This window comes from Carassius auratus, unplaced genomic scaffold (genome assembly GCF_003368295.1).
Source record: "Carassius auratus strain Wakin unplaced genomic scaffold, ASM336829v1 scaf_tig00039420, whole genome shotgun sequence".
Taxonomy (NCBI): domain Eukaryota; kingdom Metazoa; phylum Chordata; class Actinopteri; order Cypriniformes; family Cyprinidae; genus Carassius; species Carassius auratus.
Genome location: NW_020526514.1, coordinates 1 through 20,348, shown reverse-complemented (window position 1 = coordinate 20,348; position 20,348 = coordinate 1). Strand labels below are relative to the sequence as shown.

Genomic DNA, 20,348 nt, shown 5'->3' with positions numbered 1-20,348 from the left:
AAAACAAAAGGTTTGTACATTTTAAAGTGTGTGTGAACCGAGGAGCCGCTGTAGAGCGAGAGATTGAGAGATTTTACGTGCCCCACCACACTCGGGTCTTTAGAGCGTTAGAAATGTTCACAAAGAAATTGAAACACTTTAACAAGGAAATATCTGGCAAGTTTGTGAGCTAAAGAGTTCAGGGATGGATTGAAATCTCAGGAAACAAGATATTTAACGACAACTAGATTCAAACAGCAGCATCGGTCTCATAGAGATGTCCAGAAACACCTGAGGAGACAGAGACAAGCGGCTCAGGTGGACTGTGAAAAGATGAGCGTTAATACAGACATGGCTGAGGTCCAGAGAGTCACCTCAGAGACGCGTTTCGGCAGAGAGGGTCTGAGGAAACAAGCCCACGCGGTGTTTTGCTGGCATTGCTCTGTGCTGACCCGCTGCCACACACCGGACAGGTACAAACTGATCATCATTGCTGTATTCACCTGGCATGCTCCTAATGAATAAAATATAGTATTTAGCAGAAAAGGCAAGCGTAAATATTTTTATTGTTTATGATTTGTGACCCTGGACCACAAAACTAGTATTAAGGGCCATTTTTTTTTAAAAAACAATTAGGTCTATATATCATCTGAAAGCTGAATAAATAAATTAAATAACTGTTTGTTAGGATTGGACGATATTTGTCCTGGGATGCAACTATTTGAAAATCTGGAATCTGAGTGTGCAAAAAAGTCTAAATATTGAGAAAATCACCTTTTAAAGTTGTCCAAATGAATTCTTAGCAATGCATATTACTAATCCAAAATTCAGATTTAATATAGTTACGGGAGAAAATTTACAAAATATTTTCATGGCACATGATCTTTACTTAATATCCTAATGATTTTTGATAATTTTGATCCACACAATGTATTTTTGGCTATTGCTACAAATACACCCCAGAGACTTCAGACTGGTTTTGTGCTCCAGGGTCAGATTTGGGATTAGAAAACAAGAAACAACCCAGAACGTCTACAGTGGGCAAACAACACACACCAGTTATTTTTATTAATGCATTTTTTTTTCTCTGAAAATAGTTTTAGTTTCAGTTAACTGTAATAACTCATGCTTGTCTTTTAGACATGTTTCTTTACTTCCTTTGAAAACTTTTCCTCACATTGTTTGTTTTTCATGAGGATTTATGAAAATTTTTGTGTGAATTTAAGAAAATTGTTGACTTGACAACTATCTGTAATCAAATTATTATTATTATTTTCTAAATTTCATTTCAGTTCATGTTTTTTATTTAATGTTTATATCAAGTAATAATAAACGATGGCTTTAGTTTTAGTTTCAGTTAAAGCTAATAACCCAGATATGGAGCACATACTCATTTGTCGTGCTTGTCTCTTTAAGAAGACAGACGTCTGTGTTTGAGTTTCACACATTTCTGCTCATGGTTTGTGTTCGGTGTGGATTTATTGTGAGGCACTGATAAGAAAGGGTGAGCTGAGGACTGCTGGCGTTCATTTATAGAAACCAGGGGAAATCAGATCAATAGAGCACAAGAACAATTTAACACAATTACGAAATGGAAGTGAGTTCAGACTCTAAAGCTGTTTGTGTTTGTTATCTAGCTTGGTGACCACAGTTTATACCCAAATCCCACAGATACTACAGTTACGTCAATGTCACTAGTGTAAAATCACTCATTTAATATGTGATCTCCTTTAAGCAATGTTAGAAATGTCATCTGAAAGCTGAATAAATCATATTTCCATTGATGTATGCTTTGTTAGGATACAACCATTTGAAAATCTGTAATCTGAAGGGATGCAAAAAAAAAAAAAAAAATCTAAATATTGAAGAAAATTGTCTTTAAAGTTGAAGTCCTTGGTAATCCATATTAATAATCAAAAATTACGTTTTGATATATTTACGGTAGGAAACTTACAAAATATCTTCATGGAACATGATCTTTACTTAATATCCTAATGATTTTCGGCATAAAAGAAAAATCTATAATTTTGACCCATACTATTTATTGTTAGCTATTGCTGTGCTACTTATGACTGCTCACATTTAGCTGAAATTATTTAGAGAACATTTGTTAAACATGTTTTTTGGTCACTACGTAATTCCCTTACTTCAGTTTGTAATGTCTTTTGAAAATTGTCTTTTTGTGCTTTTTATAGGAAAGTAGCAAGGTACATCTTCCTGTGAATGAACTGGTGCTATTTCTGTTTTCATCACTTCATGTACTGAAGTGGTGCAATGGTTCTGTGATGATGCACTGAACGCAGCAGAATAATCTTATTTGTGCGTTTGTTCAGAGAGAAATCTCCTCGCTTTACTGCGGACCCAGATTTGGATCAGGAGCTGACTGAGCGTTTGGGTTTGGGCAGTAATGACACTCTCAGTAACGGAAACCGTGCCAATCTGGACGCTGCCAAACGTCTGGCCAAGCGGCTCTTCAACCTCGACGGCTTCAGGAAGTGCGATGTTGCACGTCATTTGAGTAAAAAGTGAGTAAATCCTCTTCAAGTCTGTACTTTTACTGTTATTGTTAGTGCTGTTACTTTATATGTGCCAACACTTTACAATAAAGTTTAATTTGTTAATATTAGTTTATGCATTAACTAACGTTTAGCAATATGCTTTTACAGCCTTTTTTGACCTTTATGTTAGTTAATAAAAAGATTTGTGTTTATATTAGTTCATTATTGTTAACAGATACAGCTTTTGATCTTAAATGTACTAGTAAATGTTAAGATTAGAAATATTATTTGTTGTTAGTTTGTCATCTAATGTAGATAACTAATGTTAACAAATAAAAACTTATTTTAAAGTGTAACCATATGGAAATGTCTCTATATAGTTGTTCACATATTAGTACATTTGTTTTCATCCTCTTAGTTTACATTTTACTTACTTTGGTATGTGCTTTTGTCATTTTTTTTTTCTTTTTATGTTGTGTATATTTTGATTTAATTTTTAGTACTTCAGCTTATTTCAGTCAGTTGACAAGGCAAAAAAGTTTTTTATTTTTATCTTACTCCATAGACTCCATATAATTTTCAATTGTTAAAAAAAAAAAAAAGAAAAAAAAAAAAAATATATATATATATATATATATATATATATATATATATATATATATATATATATATATATATATATATATATATATATATATTCTTGTATATTATTGCATTTTTATATTTTGTTTTATCTTTATTTTGTTTTATGTTATAAGTTTTGCTAGTTATACCTTTATGGTCACACTTTATTTTAGGGTTCAATTCTCACTATTAACTAACCATTAACTACGACTTTTGCCTCAATTAACCCCTTATTAACCTGCTTATTAATAGTTAATAAGGTAGTTGTTAAGTTTAGGGTGTTGGGTAGGATTATGGATGTCATGCATTATATGTACTTTATAAGCATTAATAAACAGCCAATATGTTAATAATAGACATGCTAATAAGCAACTAGTTATTAATGTGAATTGGACCCTATACTAAAGTGTTACCACATATTTTATATTTTTTATAAGATTCCGAGCCCATTACTGAATATTCCTTAGAATGATGTGCACTCCGAATTGTTCACAATTAAATCAGGACCATGTTAGAAAGTAAAAGCATTCAGATCTGTTTTCATGTTGAGTAAGAAATCAATCCTCGGTGAGTTTGAGCGTCTTCTCTCTGACCTTGTGGTTCGTCCAGCTCTCTCTGTCCTGTGCCTCTGTTATATAATGCAGCTTTTATTCTCCTGCTCTGCTTTCATTGCTCACAGCGTCTGTATTTTAAGAGCTCTTCTCTCTCTGACAGGTGCATCATGGGAATGTTCATCCAGCGGTGTATCTCTGACAGGCCTCGGCCGCGTCTGTCACCCTTCCTCCCGTGTCTCCCTTGTTTATTCTTACATTGTCATCTTCTTTGATCGTCTTTTTCATATCTGACTCCTTTTTAGCAATGACTTCAGTCGCCTGGTGGCAGAGGAATATCTGCGCTACTTCAGTTTTACTCAAATGACTTTGGACCAAGCTCTTAGGTCAGTAAACGAAAACTGACTTTCTTTCTTTGTTTTACTATTCAACTAATTTAAAGCTATGTTTATAAGAAATACTTAGTAAATTCTTCAGAATATTACTTCACTTCAGTCTTTCTACTTCAACAACATGTCACAATTAATAATATTCTACATTTTCTCATACATGTAAAACTAATACAATGTTTAGTAATATTATTCTATATAATACCTTATGTAATAGTGTGTGAATTATATGATTTTTTTTACATATAGTGCAATAATATTAGAAATGTTAATAAGAAATGATTTACTACTAGTAATAATTATATTAGTAATACTAAACTAATAAAAATATGATTTGTAATTAAAAATGATATAGAAATTCGATTTAGAAATATTGGACTTCTATGAAGAATATTATATTTGATATTTTAATTGTTGTCATCATGACAATGGCTTTTCATCACTGTTTGTTGATGTCAGGGCATTTGTTTATTATTGTTTGTGTTTGTTTCAGGGCATTTCTATTAGAATTTGCTCTGACGGGCGAGACACAGGAGAGAGAGAGAATCTTAGCACACTTTTCCCGTCAATATGTGCAGTGCAATTCATCTCTCGCACTATCTGAAGGTACAGCTCTCTCTATGTGTGTGTGTGTGTGTGTGTGTGTGTGTGCGCTGCGTATGATAAACACAGTTTAAGTGTAAATCTGTATTTGTGTGTGGTTGTGTCTCTCAGACAGTGTCCACACGCTGACCTGTGCTCTGATGCTGCTCAACACAGACCTGCACGGCCACGTGAGTCCTCTCTTACGAATCACTGCATCTTCACTTCAGCGTACAGACGAGAGCATCACTGCAGCGCTGAAGTTACACATGCACTGGGTTTCAAAAGGCTGCGACCACATATTTTTCCAATTTAGTACATTTTTAATGCAAATAATATAGCTTTATTTTTATTTCAGTCTTAGTACTTTAAATTTTTTGTTTTTATATTTTCTATATATATAGATGTTTTATTTACATTTAAGTGATTTTAGGACTTTAGGATTTTACATTTATCTGTGAAGGCAATATTCCTATTTTTTATGTTTGGTTTCCATCTAATATTTACCGTATTTTTCGGAGTATAAGTCGCATCAGTCCAAAAATACATCATGATGAGGAAAAAAACAATATATATAAGTCACAATGGACTATAAGTCGCATTTATTTAGAACCAAGAACCAAGTGAAAACATTTCGGCTCTTGCGGCTCGAGACGGTAATGATTTATCTTGGTTCATTTCTCTCGGTTCATGTCAAATTAATTTTGATAAATAAGTTGCACCTGACTATAAGTTGGAGGACCAGCCAAACTATGAAAAAAAGTGTGACTTATAGTCCGGAAAATACGGTATATTCTTTGCTTTTTAATATTTGTACTTTGCTTTTTTTTATTTCAGTTTTAATAGATTTATCACTTAAACTCTAATTCAGTCAGTTGTGAAGGCAATATTTCGAACTTTCGTTTGTTTAAAATGTTAATCTAATATTTATATATATATATATATATATATATATATATATATATATATATATATATATATATATATATATATATATATATATATATATATATATATATATATAATTTATTATTATTTCTATTTAGCTTTATTTTAATTTCAGTTTTTGTCATTTTAACACTTCAACTCAAACTTATTTCAATTAAATTTTTTTGGTAACACTTTAGAATAATGGTGCATTAGTTAATGTTAGTTAATTCATTATTTAACATGAACAAACAATGAAAAACACATTTATTACTGTATTTATTCATCTTTGTTAATGTTAGTTAATGAAAATAATGCTAGTTCATGCTAATTCACAGTGCATTAACTAATGCTAACAAGCTCAACTTTTGGTCTGAATAATGCATTAGTAAATGTTGAAATTAACATCAACTAAGATTAATAAATGCTGTAGAAGGTTCTTGCTTAGATCATATTAACTAAAGTAGTTAACTAATATTGACTAATGGCCCATTATTCTAAAGTGTTACCATGTGTGTGTTTTTTTTTTTTTAATCCAAAACAGTTTTTGATAGTCCTAGTGTTAGTTAGTTTTTAGTTAACAATAACAACACAAGAGCAGAGATTTAAATCACCGTTGACTTCAGTGCAGTTTTCAGGTTTATAACTTGCTTTATAAGGACTAACATAAGTGTCTGATTGTTGCACATAAACTCAAATCCATGTGATAGTTGTTGTTCTTATGTTGCAACTTTCAGAGATCATGTTTGACGTGTGTAATTAATGCTAAAGAACAAAACATGAAAGTCTGTTAACTGCTAATCTAAAAACCTATTTGAAATCCTCAAGGGATCTGTAGTGAATTAGCCTTCTGGCTTGGCCTACAAACTGACGTCAACAGCTGTATGTGCTCAGAAATATGATCTCAAACATTGATGTTGTTTGCAATATCTCCGTTTAAAAAAAATAAAAATAAAATAAAAAACAGAAATGCTCTTGGAGTTAGCGTTGGAGTTTAAAGGCTGGAAAAGGCTGCGAGATGGACGTCTGGAGGGATCTGTGGTCTGTCAATCACCGCTGATGTCTGTCTGCTGGCAGGATATTTAGCGCTGCTCCTGTGCTTTGTTAAAGGGTTTAGGGCCATCAGCAAACACATGACGCCTGTTATAAGCCAGACTCGCTGTCGCCATGGTAACAGGTTTATGGTCCTGATGAGAGCTGTGAGCGATTTCAGCTTTACTGTGATGAAACTCCTCAGTCCACAATATCAGATGATGTATTCCAGAGCTTTTCTGCAGCTCCAGACATTCATATATTCATGCACTCGCCGATTAAATGTAGGACATCTCGTGCTGACTTTCAGAGGCAGAAAAAGGCATACTCTGACTGTGACATCTCATCTGAAAATCTGCTATAAATGACAAACTTTAAATGCATCATTGCCTAACTCTGGTAACACAATGTTCTGGATTTTTTTATTATGAATCTAAGGAACAAATAAAGGGATTTTGGTTTGCATAAATAAAATTAGGCTTATTATTAGATCTAAGTGCATTATGGCATTGTGCTGATGACTATTAATCATATTTTCTCCCAACTTCGTGTGTGTATATATTTTCTTGTTGTTTATAGTTGTAAAATTTCTCATTTTGGTTTAGGTTTCTCATGTTTTATTTCGGTTTAGCTTAATTTCATATTCGGTTTTAGTCTTTGTAACTAACTGAAATAAGTTTATTTTATATTTTATTTGAATAAAATATAATATTTGTAAAAAGTATTTAATATGTCTATTATATGTATTTAATAATAATAATATATATATAATAATATATATATATATATATATATATATATATATATATATATATATATATATATATAATTATTATTATTATTATTAAATACATATAATAGACATTTTTACAAATATTATAATTTATTCAAATTTTACAACTATAAACAGAAATATATACACACACACGAAGTTGAGAGAAAATATGATTAATAGCCATGAGCACAATGCCATAATGCACTTAGATCTAATGATAGGCCTAATTTAAAAAAATTACACACACACACACACATTATATTATTACATATCTCTCTTTAGGAGATATCTAAATTTTGAAAAGTATAAATTAGGAAAAAATTTGATTTACAACTATGATTTGATCCTTACTATAGCTACACTGCAGATGCATTTTAAATATGGTTCATTCCCTTTAGATTCAGGCAATGATGCATTTAAAGGTACTCAAAAAGTGTGTAAGTTTGTCATTCATAGCACATTTTCAGATGAGATGTCACAGTCATCTTTTTTTTTGTTGATTTATAGGAGTAAGAATATTTTTTTTTCACAATTCACTGGGGAAACTCTGGAAAAAATGTGATTAATTGCATTATAAATTATTATTTTTATTCTTAGTATGTATTTATAGATTAAATGTGTCGTTTAGTCAGGCAGAATGCTGTTGATTTCTCTGCACAGATGACTGAGGACTAATAGCAGCTGGTTTATCAGGTGTGTGATGCTCTTCTCTGTTGGCAGAATGTTGGCAAGCGAATGTCCTGCAGTCAGTTCATCGGGAATCTGGAAGGACTTAACAGCGGACATGATTTCCCTAAAGAACTCCTCAAGGTGATGTACTGTGTACTTCATAAATATCCCTATAAAGCAGCATTATTGATGGTAAATTTTCTGCAGAGAAGATACACGTGTCAGTGTAGATGATTGGTGATGTGTGTAGCAGTTGTGTGTGTGTGTGTGTGTGTGTTGATGGTGTGCACACTTGTGTGGTCATGCGACAGCTGTGCCTTTATAATATTCGGCGCTGTTGAGTGTGATTTGAAGCAGGAGAGATCTGTGTCCCTTTGGGAAGCACTAACTCTTCAGTAGGTCATTTATCGGTTTATATTATTAGATTAGTGCTTTAATTTCATTGGAAGGAAACGGGATGGTTTGCTTCCATTCATTAACCCTGCAGGCACATTCTGAGCTAATCAGATGAGTTCTTGAGTTAATGCTAATGAGCTAAACGAGGTTTAGATTGGTTTTGGGGTCAATAGCGAACGCGTCGTGTGTTATCTGGCAGGAGATGTTTTGAAGCTGCTGAAGGATCTTACAATGTTAACGATTTGTTTTTAAAAAGACAAAGAATATTTAACTTCACAGTGGAAGCCGAATTTAAATGTGCTTAATTGTCATTAAAATAACATCACAATGCAAAATAAATAAATAATAAAAATAATTTTGTTTGTGTGTGATGTAATATTTATATATTTTATTGTGTGTGTACTTTATTTATTTTGCTTTACAATGTGAAAAATACTGAGATGTTCTTCATTATACAAAGGAAGTGGAAAGTCAGGTTGAAAGCATTGCATTGTGGGATACGAGTGGAACATGTTGCAAAATGCAGTCAACAAGCTCCATATGAAAAGGTTTCTACTGTGCACATTATACATAGTGTATATTACAGTAACAGAAAGAGAATTTTGATAGCATGCTTTTCTAAACATAACTAACAATGTTTTTTGGTTTGCACTGAGTCATCCTTCAGTAATGGCATCTCTGCAAAGTCGCATCGCATTGTGACTGGGGAAAAAAGCTGAGAAAATCCTGTTTTCTGTGGCATGAATCCTTTGAAATCCCTTTGCTCTGTTAAAGTCGCAGCAGAGAGGTCTATCTGAGGAGATGCTTGTGTTTCAGTCCTTCATCTTTTGATGAAAACACTGACTCTCGTTGGGACAGAAACCGTCTGAAGAGCGAGGAGGAGCCGATGGAGATCGGTCTGTGTTCTTGCAGTTCATGCCAAGTGTTTTAAATCAGTCTCTATAGTTTATATGACGACCTCTCTTTCTCTCTCTCTCTCTCTCTCTCACTTCTCTTTCCTTCTGGCGATCCTTTTTCTCGGTCCCTTGCAACATCAGTTCTCTCACTCTTGCCTCCTACTCGTTCTGGTTCTCTCGTTTAAGCTCAACAGCTGAGCAGGGCAGATTACATAAGCACATTCCCATAAAGCAATGCTGTTACTGTGAAGTGCTAATTATTGGACGAATAGGGTTATTGTTTAATATAAAATAGATTGTTTTGGCTCTAGAATCTGATTGGATGAGCTGCTTTCAGATGATGTACTGTACACACACCAGTGAGCACACAGCAGGACGATTATATATTGATGCAGCATGTTGCTAGACGCTACTGAAATAGTAAATAGCCTTTTTTGTGCTTAATCATGGGTTATTGACCGATAAAGCCACAGTAGGTAAAAAAAAAGAAGTAAGTGTGTGTGTGTGTGTGTGTGTGTGTGTGTATCTATCTATCTATATATATATATATATATATATATATAAATTTGTGTTCCCATTACATTTTGAGTATGCATGCATCTTTTTTATATTAATATTATAATTTATTATATATATATATATATATATATATATATATATATATATATATATATATATATATATATATATATATATATATATATATATATACTGTAATTCCCATTACAATGAGTATGCATGCATCTTCTTTTATATTAGTATTATAATTTATATATATATACTGTAATACCCATTACATTGAGTATGCATGCATCTTCTTATATATTAGTATTATAATTTATATATATACTGTAATACCATTACATTGTGTATGCATGCATCTTCTTATATATTAGTATTATAATTTATATATATATATACTGTAATTCCCATTACATTGAGTATGCATGCATCTTCTTATATATTAGTATTATAATTTATATATATATATATATATATATATATACTGTAATTCCCATTACATTGTGTATGCATGCATCTTTTTATATTTATATTATAATTTATTATATATACTGTAAATATATATAGTTTTGTTTAGTGTATTTTGTTATAATATGATATTATGTTTTAATAATATTATATTACTTTATGAATAACTTGTAAATTATTTTTGTGTTGTTATTTTATTTAGAGTATAGGCATATTTGTTTATTCATAAAATAATGTAAAATATTGTTTTAAGTTCCTATTATATTTCAAGTGTGTGAATTTGTTTCTTCTTCCACTGTAATGGACACCAGAATCCGATGGTTAAAGCATGCATCGTATATTTATTTATTTATTCAAAATAATATATTGGGTCACATCCATGATGGATTAAATGAGGTCAAATGCAAAGATTCTGTGTCTGTGTGCCCGCAGGAGGCATGTGTTTAGTGCATTGGTGAAAGAAGTGGATTTGTGACTGTCTCTCACACGTGGGTTGCTTGTGGGCTTTTGCACACGCTAGTGAAGAGTGCTTGAAGTGCCTCGTCGTCATGGAGACGGAGGGGCGGGACTGAGGCTGTGGCACTGATTGGCTGGTCATGGGCTGACAGCGACCCATTTAACTGCAAGTCAGTCTGTGTGTAGAGATAACGACAGACGGAGGGCGAAAACAATTAGCTCTTCTCCTGTTGAGCAAACTCACTCAGCTCAGACCGAGCGGCTAATCGCTTTGTTCAAACTACACGACCGTCCGGATGACGTCCATTCAGTCCCTGCACAGCGTGCCACTGACAGACAGATACATCAGCCAGACCAGAGAGCTGGAGGCTGTCAGCAATAATCATGCTTCATGTTTAAGTTCAGCTTCGTACTCAGTACTAGTCTCTGATATTAAATATTATAGTAATATTTTAGGATATTAAAATTATAAAAATGAAGATCACGTCTGCCCAAGACATGATTATGAATATGTTACAGTATGATGAATAATAAATGAACCATATTTAAAATGCATCTGCAGTGTAGCTATAGTAAGGATCAAATCATAGTTGTAAATCTAATTTTTCCTAATTTATACTTTTTAAAGTTTAGATATATATATATTAGGAGATATGTGTGTGTGTGTGTGTGTGTGTGTGTGTATATATATATATATATACAATTGTGTATTTTATTAATATTTAATATTTAATCATTTTTCTTTGCATATTTAATATGCTGACATAATCCAAATATATGAAGTAAAATTGGTTGAGGATAATTTTTTTTTTTAATTATTAAATCAAACACATTAGCGTTAAATATTTATACAAAAAAAAAAAAAAAAGAATAACTTAAATCTAAATCTAATGAAATTTACCAAGAAGGTCATGCTGTATTTCTCTCCAAAATCTAAATAAAAAAAATCTCATTGCCATAACTGCAATCCATCAATAATAATAATTAATTTAATTCATGTATTTATTTATTTTGGATTTTGGTGAGCAGGATGTTTTACTGAGCTTCACCCCTCAATGCTTTTCTTTATAGACTGTGTTTTTATAAACTATTCACCGCTCACACTTATAGTTTTATGATGTTCTTTGTGTTCATCTCACTCTCTTAATAATTCCCTAATTCCATGTTCTTCCCTCTCGCTATCCCACCTCTGAGCACAAGTGCTGAATGTTAATCAGCATTCAAAGCTAAGCGAGCCGAGTCTGTGTTTGTATGTGTGTGTGTGTGTGTGTGTGTGTGTGTTTGAGGGTGCAGGATCGCTGTGATTGGCTGCCTGAAACCTGAAAAAGAGACAGAGAGAGAGAGAGAGAGAGAGAGAGAGAGCTTGCAGCCTCCTTCGAGTCTCTCTGAGATTTAGAGACTTTCCATCTGCGGAGCCTGAAAGATAAAACAGAACGGCGAAGACGACACAGGACGACGTGACGAAGTGGGCATTTTTAGCTCGTACATGGACATATATCTGTGACTCTGAGACCGTATCCACACGCACGTCCCAAAAAAATCCATCAGACCTGTCATGGATCCCAGATGGATTGATGGATAAATCAGTGCAGAGAGGAGGGATGCACATTTTCTGAAAGCGCTTGGTCCTTCTTGGCTGTAGACGAAAGAAATCCAGCTCCAGCTCCAAAAGCAACAGGCTCCCACCAGTCTTCATCTCGGATTGTTTCGTTTTTTTTTGTTTGTTTTTTTGCATAGCGTGCTGAATTTGGCTCGTGGTTTGACCCTGCTGCAGGTGTGGGGATTCCTGTACGCCGCGCTGAACGCCTCTGTGTGTCATTGTGTGTGTCCATTTCATGTTTTCTCCCAGTTTCTATTCTCCTCGTTCCATCTGTCAGGTCCCGGCTGTTCTTTCACACTTCTGAAAGCTTTACTTGCCATCTGTGAAATCACTGTGTGTGTGTGTGTGTGTGTTTGGCCACTCGCTGGTTGCAATGTTTAGCTCGTAGAAGTTGCCGTTTGTAAGCCTCCTTTACATGTGTTCATTTTCCGCAAGGGAAATATTGTACATTTCAAGATCACTGTCCCTTTATATTGCGCTGAATGACTCGATTCTCCAGTTTTAGCGGCTTACAAACGTGGCGTATAATGTATAGTGATATTGACCTACAGATGGTCGCAGACTCCCTGTTGCGTTTCTAAATGCGTTACGTTTTTTTACTTTCATGTTTAAGATTGAATATTAAGACGACGGTCTCAAGCCATATACAGTTTTAAGTGATCGCAAAGACCACAAATCTGTGCTGGACTTACAAACCTGATTAAAAAAGGTTCACAGCACTTATATTTACAATTACCTCGTATATTAACGGAGGAAGCCATGTTGGTTTTCTTCACATGTTTCTCTTACTGAAGATTCACATTCATGCTTTTATCCAAAGCGATTTACAGTGCATTTTAAATCAGTTCTTGCTTTATCTGGAAACCGAACCCATGACCTACTGGAAGACTTTTAAGCTTTTCTAGTCGAAATATTTGAGAAACATCTCATTTGAAGATCCAAAACCCACCTGGAGTTGATTATTTCCCATAGTGCACTACAGTTTCAGACATGATTGGAGTGAACAGTCTGCACTCAGCCGGACGCTTTCGCTCACGTTCGCTCTGCTCCGTTCGATACGGGCGAGATTTCCGTATGATGGACCCCTTCCGTTACCCACGAACGCCCAGATCCCGATCGCTCAAGCCTCTGGTGTTCCCGGACCTCCTGGGAAAAGCTCAAGATGGACAGAACCACCCACAGGCCCTCAAGAGGAAGAGGGTAACCTTGTCTCATACAGTATCACTTACCTGTTCATCTTTCATCCTCGTCTAGTCATCTGTGCCAAAAAGATGGACCATGCAAATACCATTCTCCATTTTTGATCAGATGCAGCTCTGATTTGTGTTTAAAAGCCCATGCACTCTTAAAAATAAAGGTTCTTTAATGATATATTACTGGTTTCGTGAAGAACCTTTAACATCCATAAAACCCTTCCATTCCACAGAAGGTTCTTTATATTGAAATAGGATCTTAAAATGTTCTTTGCATGAAGAAAAACATTGTTCTTTTAAGAACTGGTTACTGAAAGTTTCTTCTTTTTTCTATGTCATGCTAAACTGCAAATCATCCTTTTGGGAACTATTTTTAAGAGTGTATAAGTACTTTTAGGAGTACAGTAGCTTATAGATTGCCTCAAAGCTATAGTCATGAAGTACAAGAAAAAGAAACTTTCTATCTCTATCTGAATTGGTTTTCCTCTGTGTGTTTGAAATGAGTAATGAGTTTGTTTTGCCCTGAAGGACCGAGAGGGTAAATTTGCTCTCTGTTGCTGCTGAATTTCTAATACACATTGAGATTATTAGCTGTTCATGCTGAGGTTTCTTTTTTCTGGATGAAAGGACGTGTTGAGGGAGTAATATGCTTCTCTCATGCATATTTAGTTTGCCATCTGAATTGGGATATAGAGTAGACTTTTATTGCTTTTATATACATCTTATAGTGATCTCTCAGCGAAATCATACATCTGTGCTTTTTAGAATAATAATAAAAAAAAACATTTATTTGATTTATGAATACTTTTAGTCTTTGAGATTTTGTGCACTATAGGCACAGTGTTTGACTGGGAATCAGTGTAGATAATAATGTGCTTACCCAGGATTCCTCAGTGACGCAGGTGTTTGATGACTGACGTCCACACACACTCGTCATTTACACACTGATGTGTCAGTTAAGTGCTAATGTTCAGTAGGAGACCGCATCTACAACAGCTAACACCATCTGGGATTGTTTGGTTTAATTTTAGCCCTTTTATTCAAATAGAAGCTATTTTATTTTTATTAAAAAATATTTTTAATTTAATTGATGTATTATTAATTAATATATTGATTTAAATATGAATTAATTTTATTTTGTTAATATTTTAAATGGTCAAATTTATTTTACATCTTATTTTATTATTTACTTATTAGTAATATATTATGAATTAATTATTTTTCATTGTGTATTGCCATTTAGAAAAAAAAACATGCTTAAACATTTATCAATTCTCTATTCTCTATTAAATTCTCTATTCTATGGTTATTATGTGTGTGTGTGTGTGTGTGTGTGTGTGTGTTGACTGATGTCCAGAATGACGTTTATTTGTGTAGACGTGTGACTATCAGATGTTTATTTCAAGACTTGTCATCGGTCACAGTCTGATTATGATGCCACTAACAGCTATATATATATATATATATATGATGCAACTTATATGACAGTCTATGAAACCAAACACAGTCATTTACAGCTCAGGTGTGACTTACTGACTGTACTCTCTCTCTCTCTCTCTTTCACTCTCACTCTCTCTCTCTCTCTCTCTCTCTCTCTCTCTTTCACTCTCTCTCTCTCTCTCTCTCTCTCTCTCTCTTTCACTCTCACTCTCTCTCTCTCTCTCTCTCTCTCTCTCTCTCTCTCTCTCTCTCTCTCTCTCTCTCTGCAGGCCCTGTACAACTCTATTAAAAATGAAAAGCTTCAGTGGACAATGTAAGTGTTTTCTTTTAATGACTGTAAGGTTTTGCACTAGAAGCAATGTGTTACTACCAAACTACCCACACAGAAACACGACTCGACTCATTTTATCATTCTGATCAACCCTAACGAACACATTACCATGGTAACAATAGTTTCCTCAAAAATAGCAGAGTTAAAACTGCTACTGTCATTATTATTCATATATTCGGAATATACGAGAGATTGTTTGCTTATAAAAACATGGTATTATTTTTCATGTGTTGTATTGTTTAAGTGGTTTCTGCATTCAAAGCAATGTTTAAGCCTAAATTAAGGATATATGTGTTTGAATTGCATTTAACATTTCCACAGTTTCAACAAGAAAAGACTTCGTAAGTAAAGAAAAAACTAATTGGATTTATTGATTTATTACAAACCCAGTTTGTATGACCAAAATGTGACCTGTTTTATACAAGTATGATTTGATAATGTAAGAAGGTTATTCATTTCTATTAAATCTGTGGGATCCAAATGGATGGAAATGTTTTATGCACAAATATATAAATATATATTATTTTAGTACAAATGAGAGACTGTTATAGTTTTAACGAATGTTTAGAATTTTAGTTAAAGTTTTAGTTATTAAATTGTGTGTTTTTTCTAAAACATCCATCTTGTTTTTTTTTTTGTTTTTTTTTTTTACTTTATGTCATTGTTATTTTAAAACATTTTTAAACTAAATGAGGAGCATTTGAATAAAAAAAAAAAAAAATTACGTTTTTTTTTTTTATAAATTATTTCAATATTTTTTTCTTCTTAACTATAATATATAAATATTAAATTAACGCTTAAATTAATATTTCCCCAATTCAGGTCTCTATGCTTTTCTAGTGTCTCCTATTTGTGCCTGTTTTATCATCTAGCCGGATGAAATTGCATGTTCAGTCACTTGGAAAGTAATTTCTTTTTAATAGTGATGCTTTATAACTGTAATAAAAATAAAATGATTTCCACTGTAAATTTTCACAAAGAAACAAGAGTGATGCCTTAATCATAAACAGTGAAAGGAAAAGCAGGTTTTAGTGTTTCATGCATCGGATACGTTTATTGTCTGCTAGAAACAATAGCGTGTGTGAACACAGAGAGAGGATAGCACACACACACACACACACACACACACACACACACACACCAATTAAAGTCCCTGGCTTTCCGAGCGCCGTTGCTATGGTTACGGCTCCATGGATACCACTGCATAGTTACGGCTCGGCTGCATTCTGTCGATATTAATTCACCCCCCCCCCCCTCTCTCTCGCCCTAACCTCGTTCTCATGTTCAGCTCTCATGCATGCGCCCACACACACCCCAGCGCTCTTTAAAGGGTCCCGCTCACATCCTGAGCAAAGGTGAACCCACAGACTCCTACTGCAGCTCCCAAAATAGCCTCCTCTGTCCCTCCTTGAGCTCATGAACAAGAGCACAGCCGAGAACCAGCGGCCCGTCCGCATCGAGCCGCTCAGACGCAGATTCTGCAGTCTCGTGCATGTGCTTTCATGCTGTTAATTACATATTAGCGTGTGAATTGTGCTGATGTTAGAGAGTCACCAGGTAATGTGGTCTAGCTGGAGGATGTCGGGGAGGTTTCTGTCTAAATTGTGAGAATGACTTGCGTGTGTGGATTAGAATGAGCTCAAAAAGATCTGATCGTTTAAAAACGTGTGATGTTGAGCAAAAGTGACTCTCTCTGATTGTATAGCTGTCAAGAATACGTGTTTCTGAGTTGATCAGTCATGAGTTTGAGCGGTTTATAACATCAGCTTTTCACATTAAATTTGACTTACTGCATTTTCACTAGTTTGGAGTCGGTAAGATTTTGAAGTCTCTTCCGCTCTCAAAGCCTGCATTTATTTAATTAAAAATACAGTAAAAATAGTAAAAATCTTAAATGTTGTTACAAATTAAAATAGCTGTTGTCTGTATTGTAAACTGTAATTTATTTCAGTGATGTGCATCTGTATTTTCAGCATCATTCCTCCAGTCTTCAGTGTCACATGATCTTCAGAAATCAGAATAATATACTGATTTGCTGCTCAATTTTTGTGGAAACTGATGTATTTAATTTTTCAGGAATCACAGATGAATAGAAAGTTCAAAAGAACAGATGAATAGAAAGTACAAAAGAACAGCGTTTATTTGAAATAAAAATATTTTGTAACATTCATCACAGTGTCATACAAAGATCAATACTCAAGTCATTATAACACGTCTGAGGGAGAAAAAGAAGAGAGACTGGAACAGATAGAGACAGATTCTAGAGGAAATGCAGAAAGTTCAAAAGAACGGCATTGGTTTGAAATAAAAATCTTGCATTATAAGTGTCTTTTAATCCACTAAATTTAATAAAAGTAATTTATTTTAAAAACGTTTTATGAAAAGTAGTGTACATTTACTGTAAACTAAATTATTACAAATTAAAATTTGCAATAACTAAAGTTAATTTAAAAAATACATGTACTATTATTTGTACTGTATTTTATTTTTCAGTTGAACATTTTATATATAATTAACTGCAAATGTTGGGGTGGTGTTGGCGCAGTGTGAGAGACCCGGGTTCGAATCCACTGTGAGACACCAATGTGTCCCTGAGCAAGACACTTAACCCCTAGTTGCTCCAGAGGCGTGCGACCTCATATATAGCAATTGTAAGTCGCTTTGGATAAAAGCATCAGCTAAATGAATAAATGTAAATGTAAATAGGTATTTGGTTTAAATAATGGAAACAATAGATAAATAAAAGCATACAAATCCAGATTTGAAGTGTACAGGTATATTAAAATGCCAGCCCTGCCATCTCACACTCTTTCAGTGATGTGTTGTGTGTGATGAGGCTCTGATCTGATCTGATCGGTGTGATTACTGTCATTAGTCTCTCTGTGGCTGCTGGAAGAGCTCTGGCTAAATTTATTCTTTAGGTTGCGTTTTTTCTCCATCCATCCTACGACTCTCTCTCTCTCTCTCTCTCTCTCTCTCTCTCTCTCTCTCCTCTCTCTCTCCCCCCCCATCCCCCCCGACAGTTTCTAGGCAACAGGCTTGAAGTTTTAGCACATGGCTCAGTGTGAGAGCAGTGCACTCGAGCTGCTTTTAACATCATTTGTTTCTTCATGTGTTGTCATGTGGTGATTATCTCTCAATTTGACATCTGAGAGGTTCAGAATTGAATAGATTAAGACATTAGACATTATATAAAAAAAGAAAAAAAATTATATATTTTAATATTATTTTATTTTTATTTTTATTATTTGTATTTTTTTTACTTCCAAAGTAAATGGGAATGGTTTTTGCCTTGTGCAAAATACTAAGAACACTAGTTTAGATTGACAATTTGATTTTTTTTTTATCTTTTTTTTTGAATTAATAATTTTTTATGTCAAAAATAATCACTTAGTCCCTGAAAGAACTAAAGCAAACTTACTCAAAACTGCCAGTTCTTTGGAATCCAAATAATTGCTAATTAAAATGATTGAAATTTATAAAAAAAGTATTAAATTTATTTTATTATGTTTTACTTTAACTTTGTTTATTTATTTACTGCAATGAATGAATTAAGACTTTGTTCCTGAATACAAAAATAAATAAATAAATAAAATCACTGAACATGGCATGGATATTATATTGACCACAATATACAGTATATTTATTTATTTATAGACATTTTGAAAACATTTTATTTTTGTTGACTCAGCCTAAAGCCTTAATTAATTTAAAATTATTTTTGATATTTTCAAAAAAATATATAGAGAGAAAAAAAACTCATGAAATGGTTCTGTAAATCTAAAAACTTTGTTTTATAAATAAAAATATACATTTAAAAAAAGCTTGAGGTAATTTTTTAGATGTCTTTTACAAATTGAAGTATAAAACATGGTCTCAGAGTTGAACGTTAAAGGGTTAATCAGTATTGAACAGCGCTGAAGCAGGAGCATTATTTAGACCTCTTGTGTGTTTTGTAACTAAATCGATGAAGAAACCGTTTTTCGTCTCTGTTTTCGTGTTAATGGTGGCTGTGAGAGCTGCTGGTCATCTGCTGGTTTGTGGAGGTGAACTGAAGGTTTTTGGGCTCTTTGTGGCGCCGTGTCTCGTGATTTCCAGGTTGGTGTCTTTGCAGAGACTCGTCGAGCGTCTCTCCCTGAGAAACATCACGCGGACGGGACGGCAGTGACATACTCGTCCTTTCTCTGAGAAAGACACCATTAAAGGTGTCTCTTAACCGACCTCAGACATTCGATGTGTGTGTTCACATGAAATATTACACCTCAGAGTGTACAGAATGTGGCGAGAGACCTCATAAAACAGCCGAGAAAGACAGGAACATTCACACATACACTCTCCTGCTTTAAAGGCTTCACATTTTATGCTATTCATACAAAGGTTATGGTAGTTAACTAAAACCACTGAAATGAAATAAAATATAAAAAGCTAGTTAGTTTCAGCCAGGTCATCATTCCTCATTTTCATTTAGTTTAACTTAATGTTCTAAAATATCTTAAACTAAAAATGAAATAAAAATATGTAAAAACTAGACACTGAATTTTTTTTTTTTACATTTTAACAAAAATATGATATATATATATATATATATATATATATATATATATATATATATATATATATAGTTTTTTTTTCATTTTTGTGTCTCATGTAGTTATTATTAATATTTTGAATTTATTCTCTTTATTTTCTTTTTTGTCATTTTTATATATTTTTTAAAATATGTATATTTTAATCTTTTTTTATTTCAGTTTTTGAGAAGTAAACAGTTACATTTCCTAATATTTGTATATATTTTTGTCATTTATATCTTTATTTCAGTGTTAGTGGAATAAAATGTAATACAATTTTAGTAAAAAATGTAAAAGTAAAAAAAAAAAAACTTTATTTAATTTAAAGGAACAAAATGTGTTTTTTGAATAGTTTAGTTTTAGTTTCAGTCAACAATAATCACCCTGCTCTGACAATCATTTGAAATATTAGTCAAGGTTTCTTTAACTTAAAACTGTTTAATTTGTCATGG

The 20,348-nt window shown here is 33.3% G+C and overlaps 1 protein-coding gene across 1 annotated transcript in view; it reads left to right on the top strand.

The window, feature by feature from the left end:
* The window catches only part of LOC113083909 (uncharacterized), a 37,427-nt gene extending 17,931 nt beyond the window's left edge, over positions 1 to 19,496 (top strand). The window contains exons 6-12 of the mRNA XM_026254733.1: positions 2,313 to 2,504; positions 3,958 to 4,038; positions 4,535 to 4,647; positions 4,756 to 4,814; positions 8,078 to 8,167; positions 15,267 to 15,310; positions 19,427 to 19,496. Coding sequence (XP_026110518.1) covers positions 2,313 to 2,504; positions 3,958 to 4,038; positions 4,535 to 4,647; positions 4,756 to 4,814; positions 8,078 to 8,167; positions 15,267 to 15,310; positions 19,427 to 19,496 — 649 coding nt within the window. The remainder of the gene's footprint in view (positions 1 to 2,312; positions 2,505 to 3,957; positions 4,039 to 4,534; positions 4,648 to 4,755; positions 4,815 to 8,077; positions 8,168 to 15,266; positions 15,311 to 19,426) is intronic.
* Positions 19,497 to 20,348: the final 852 nt, after the last annotated feature.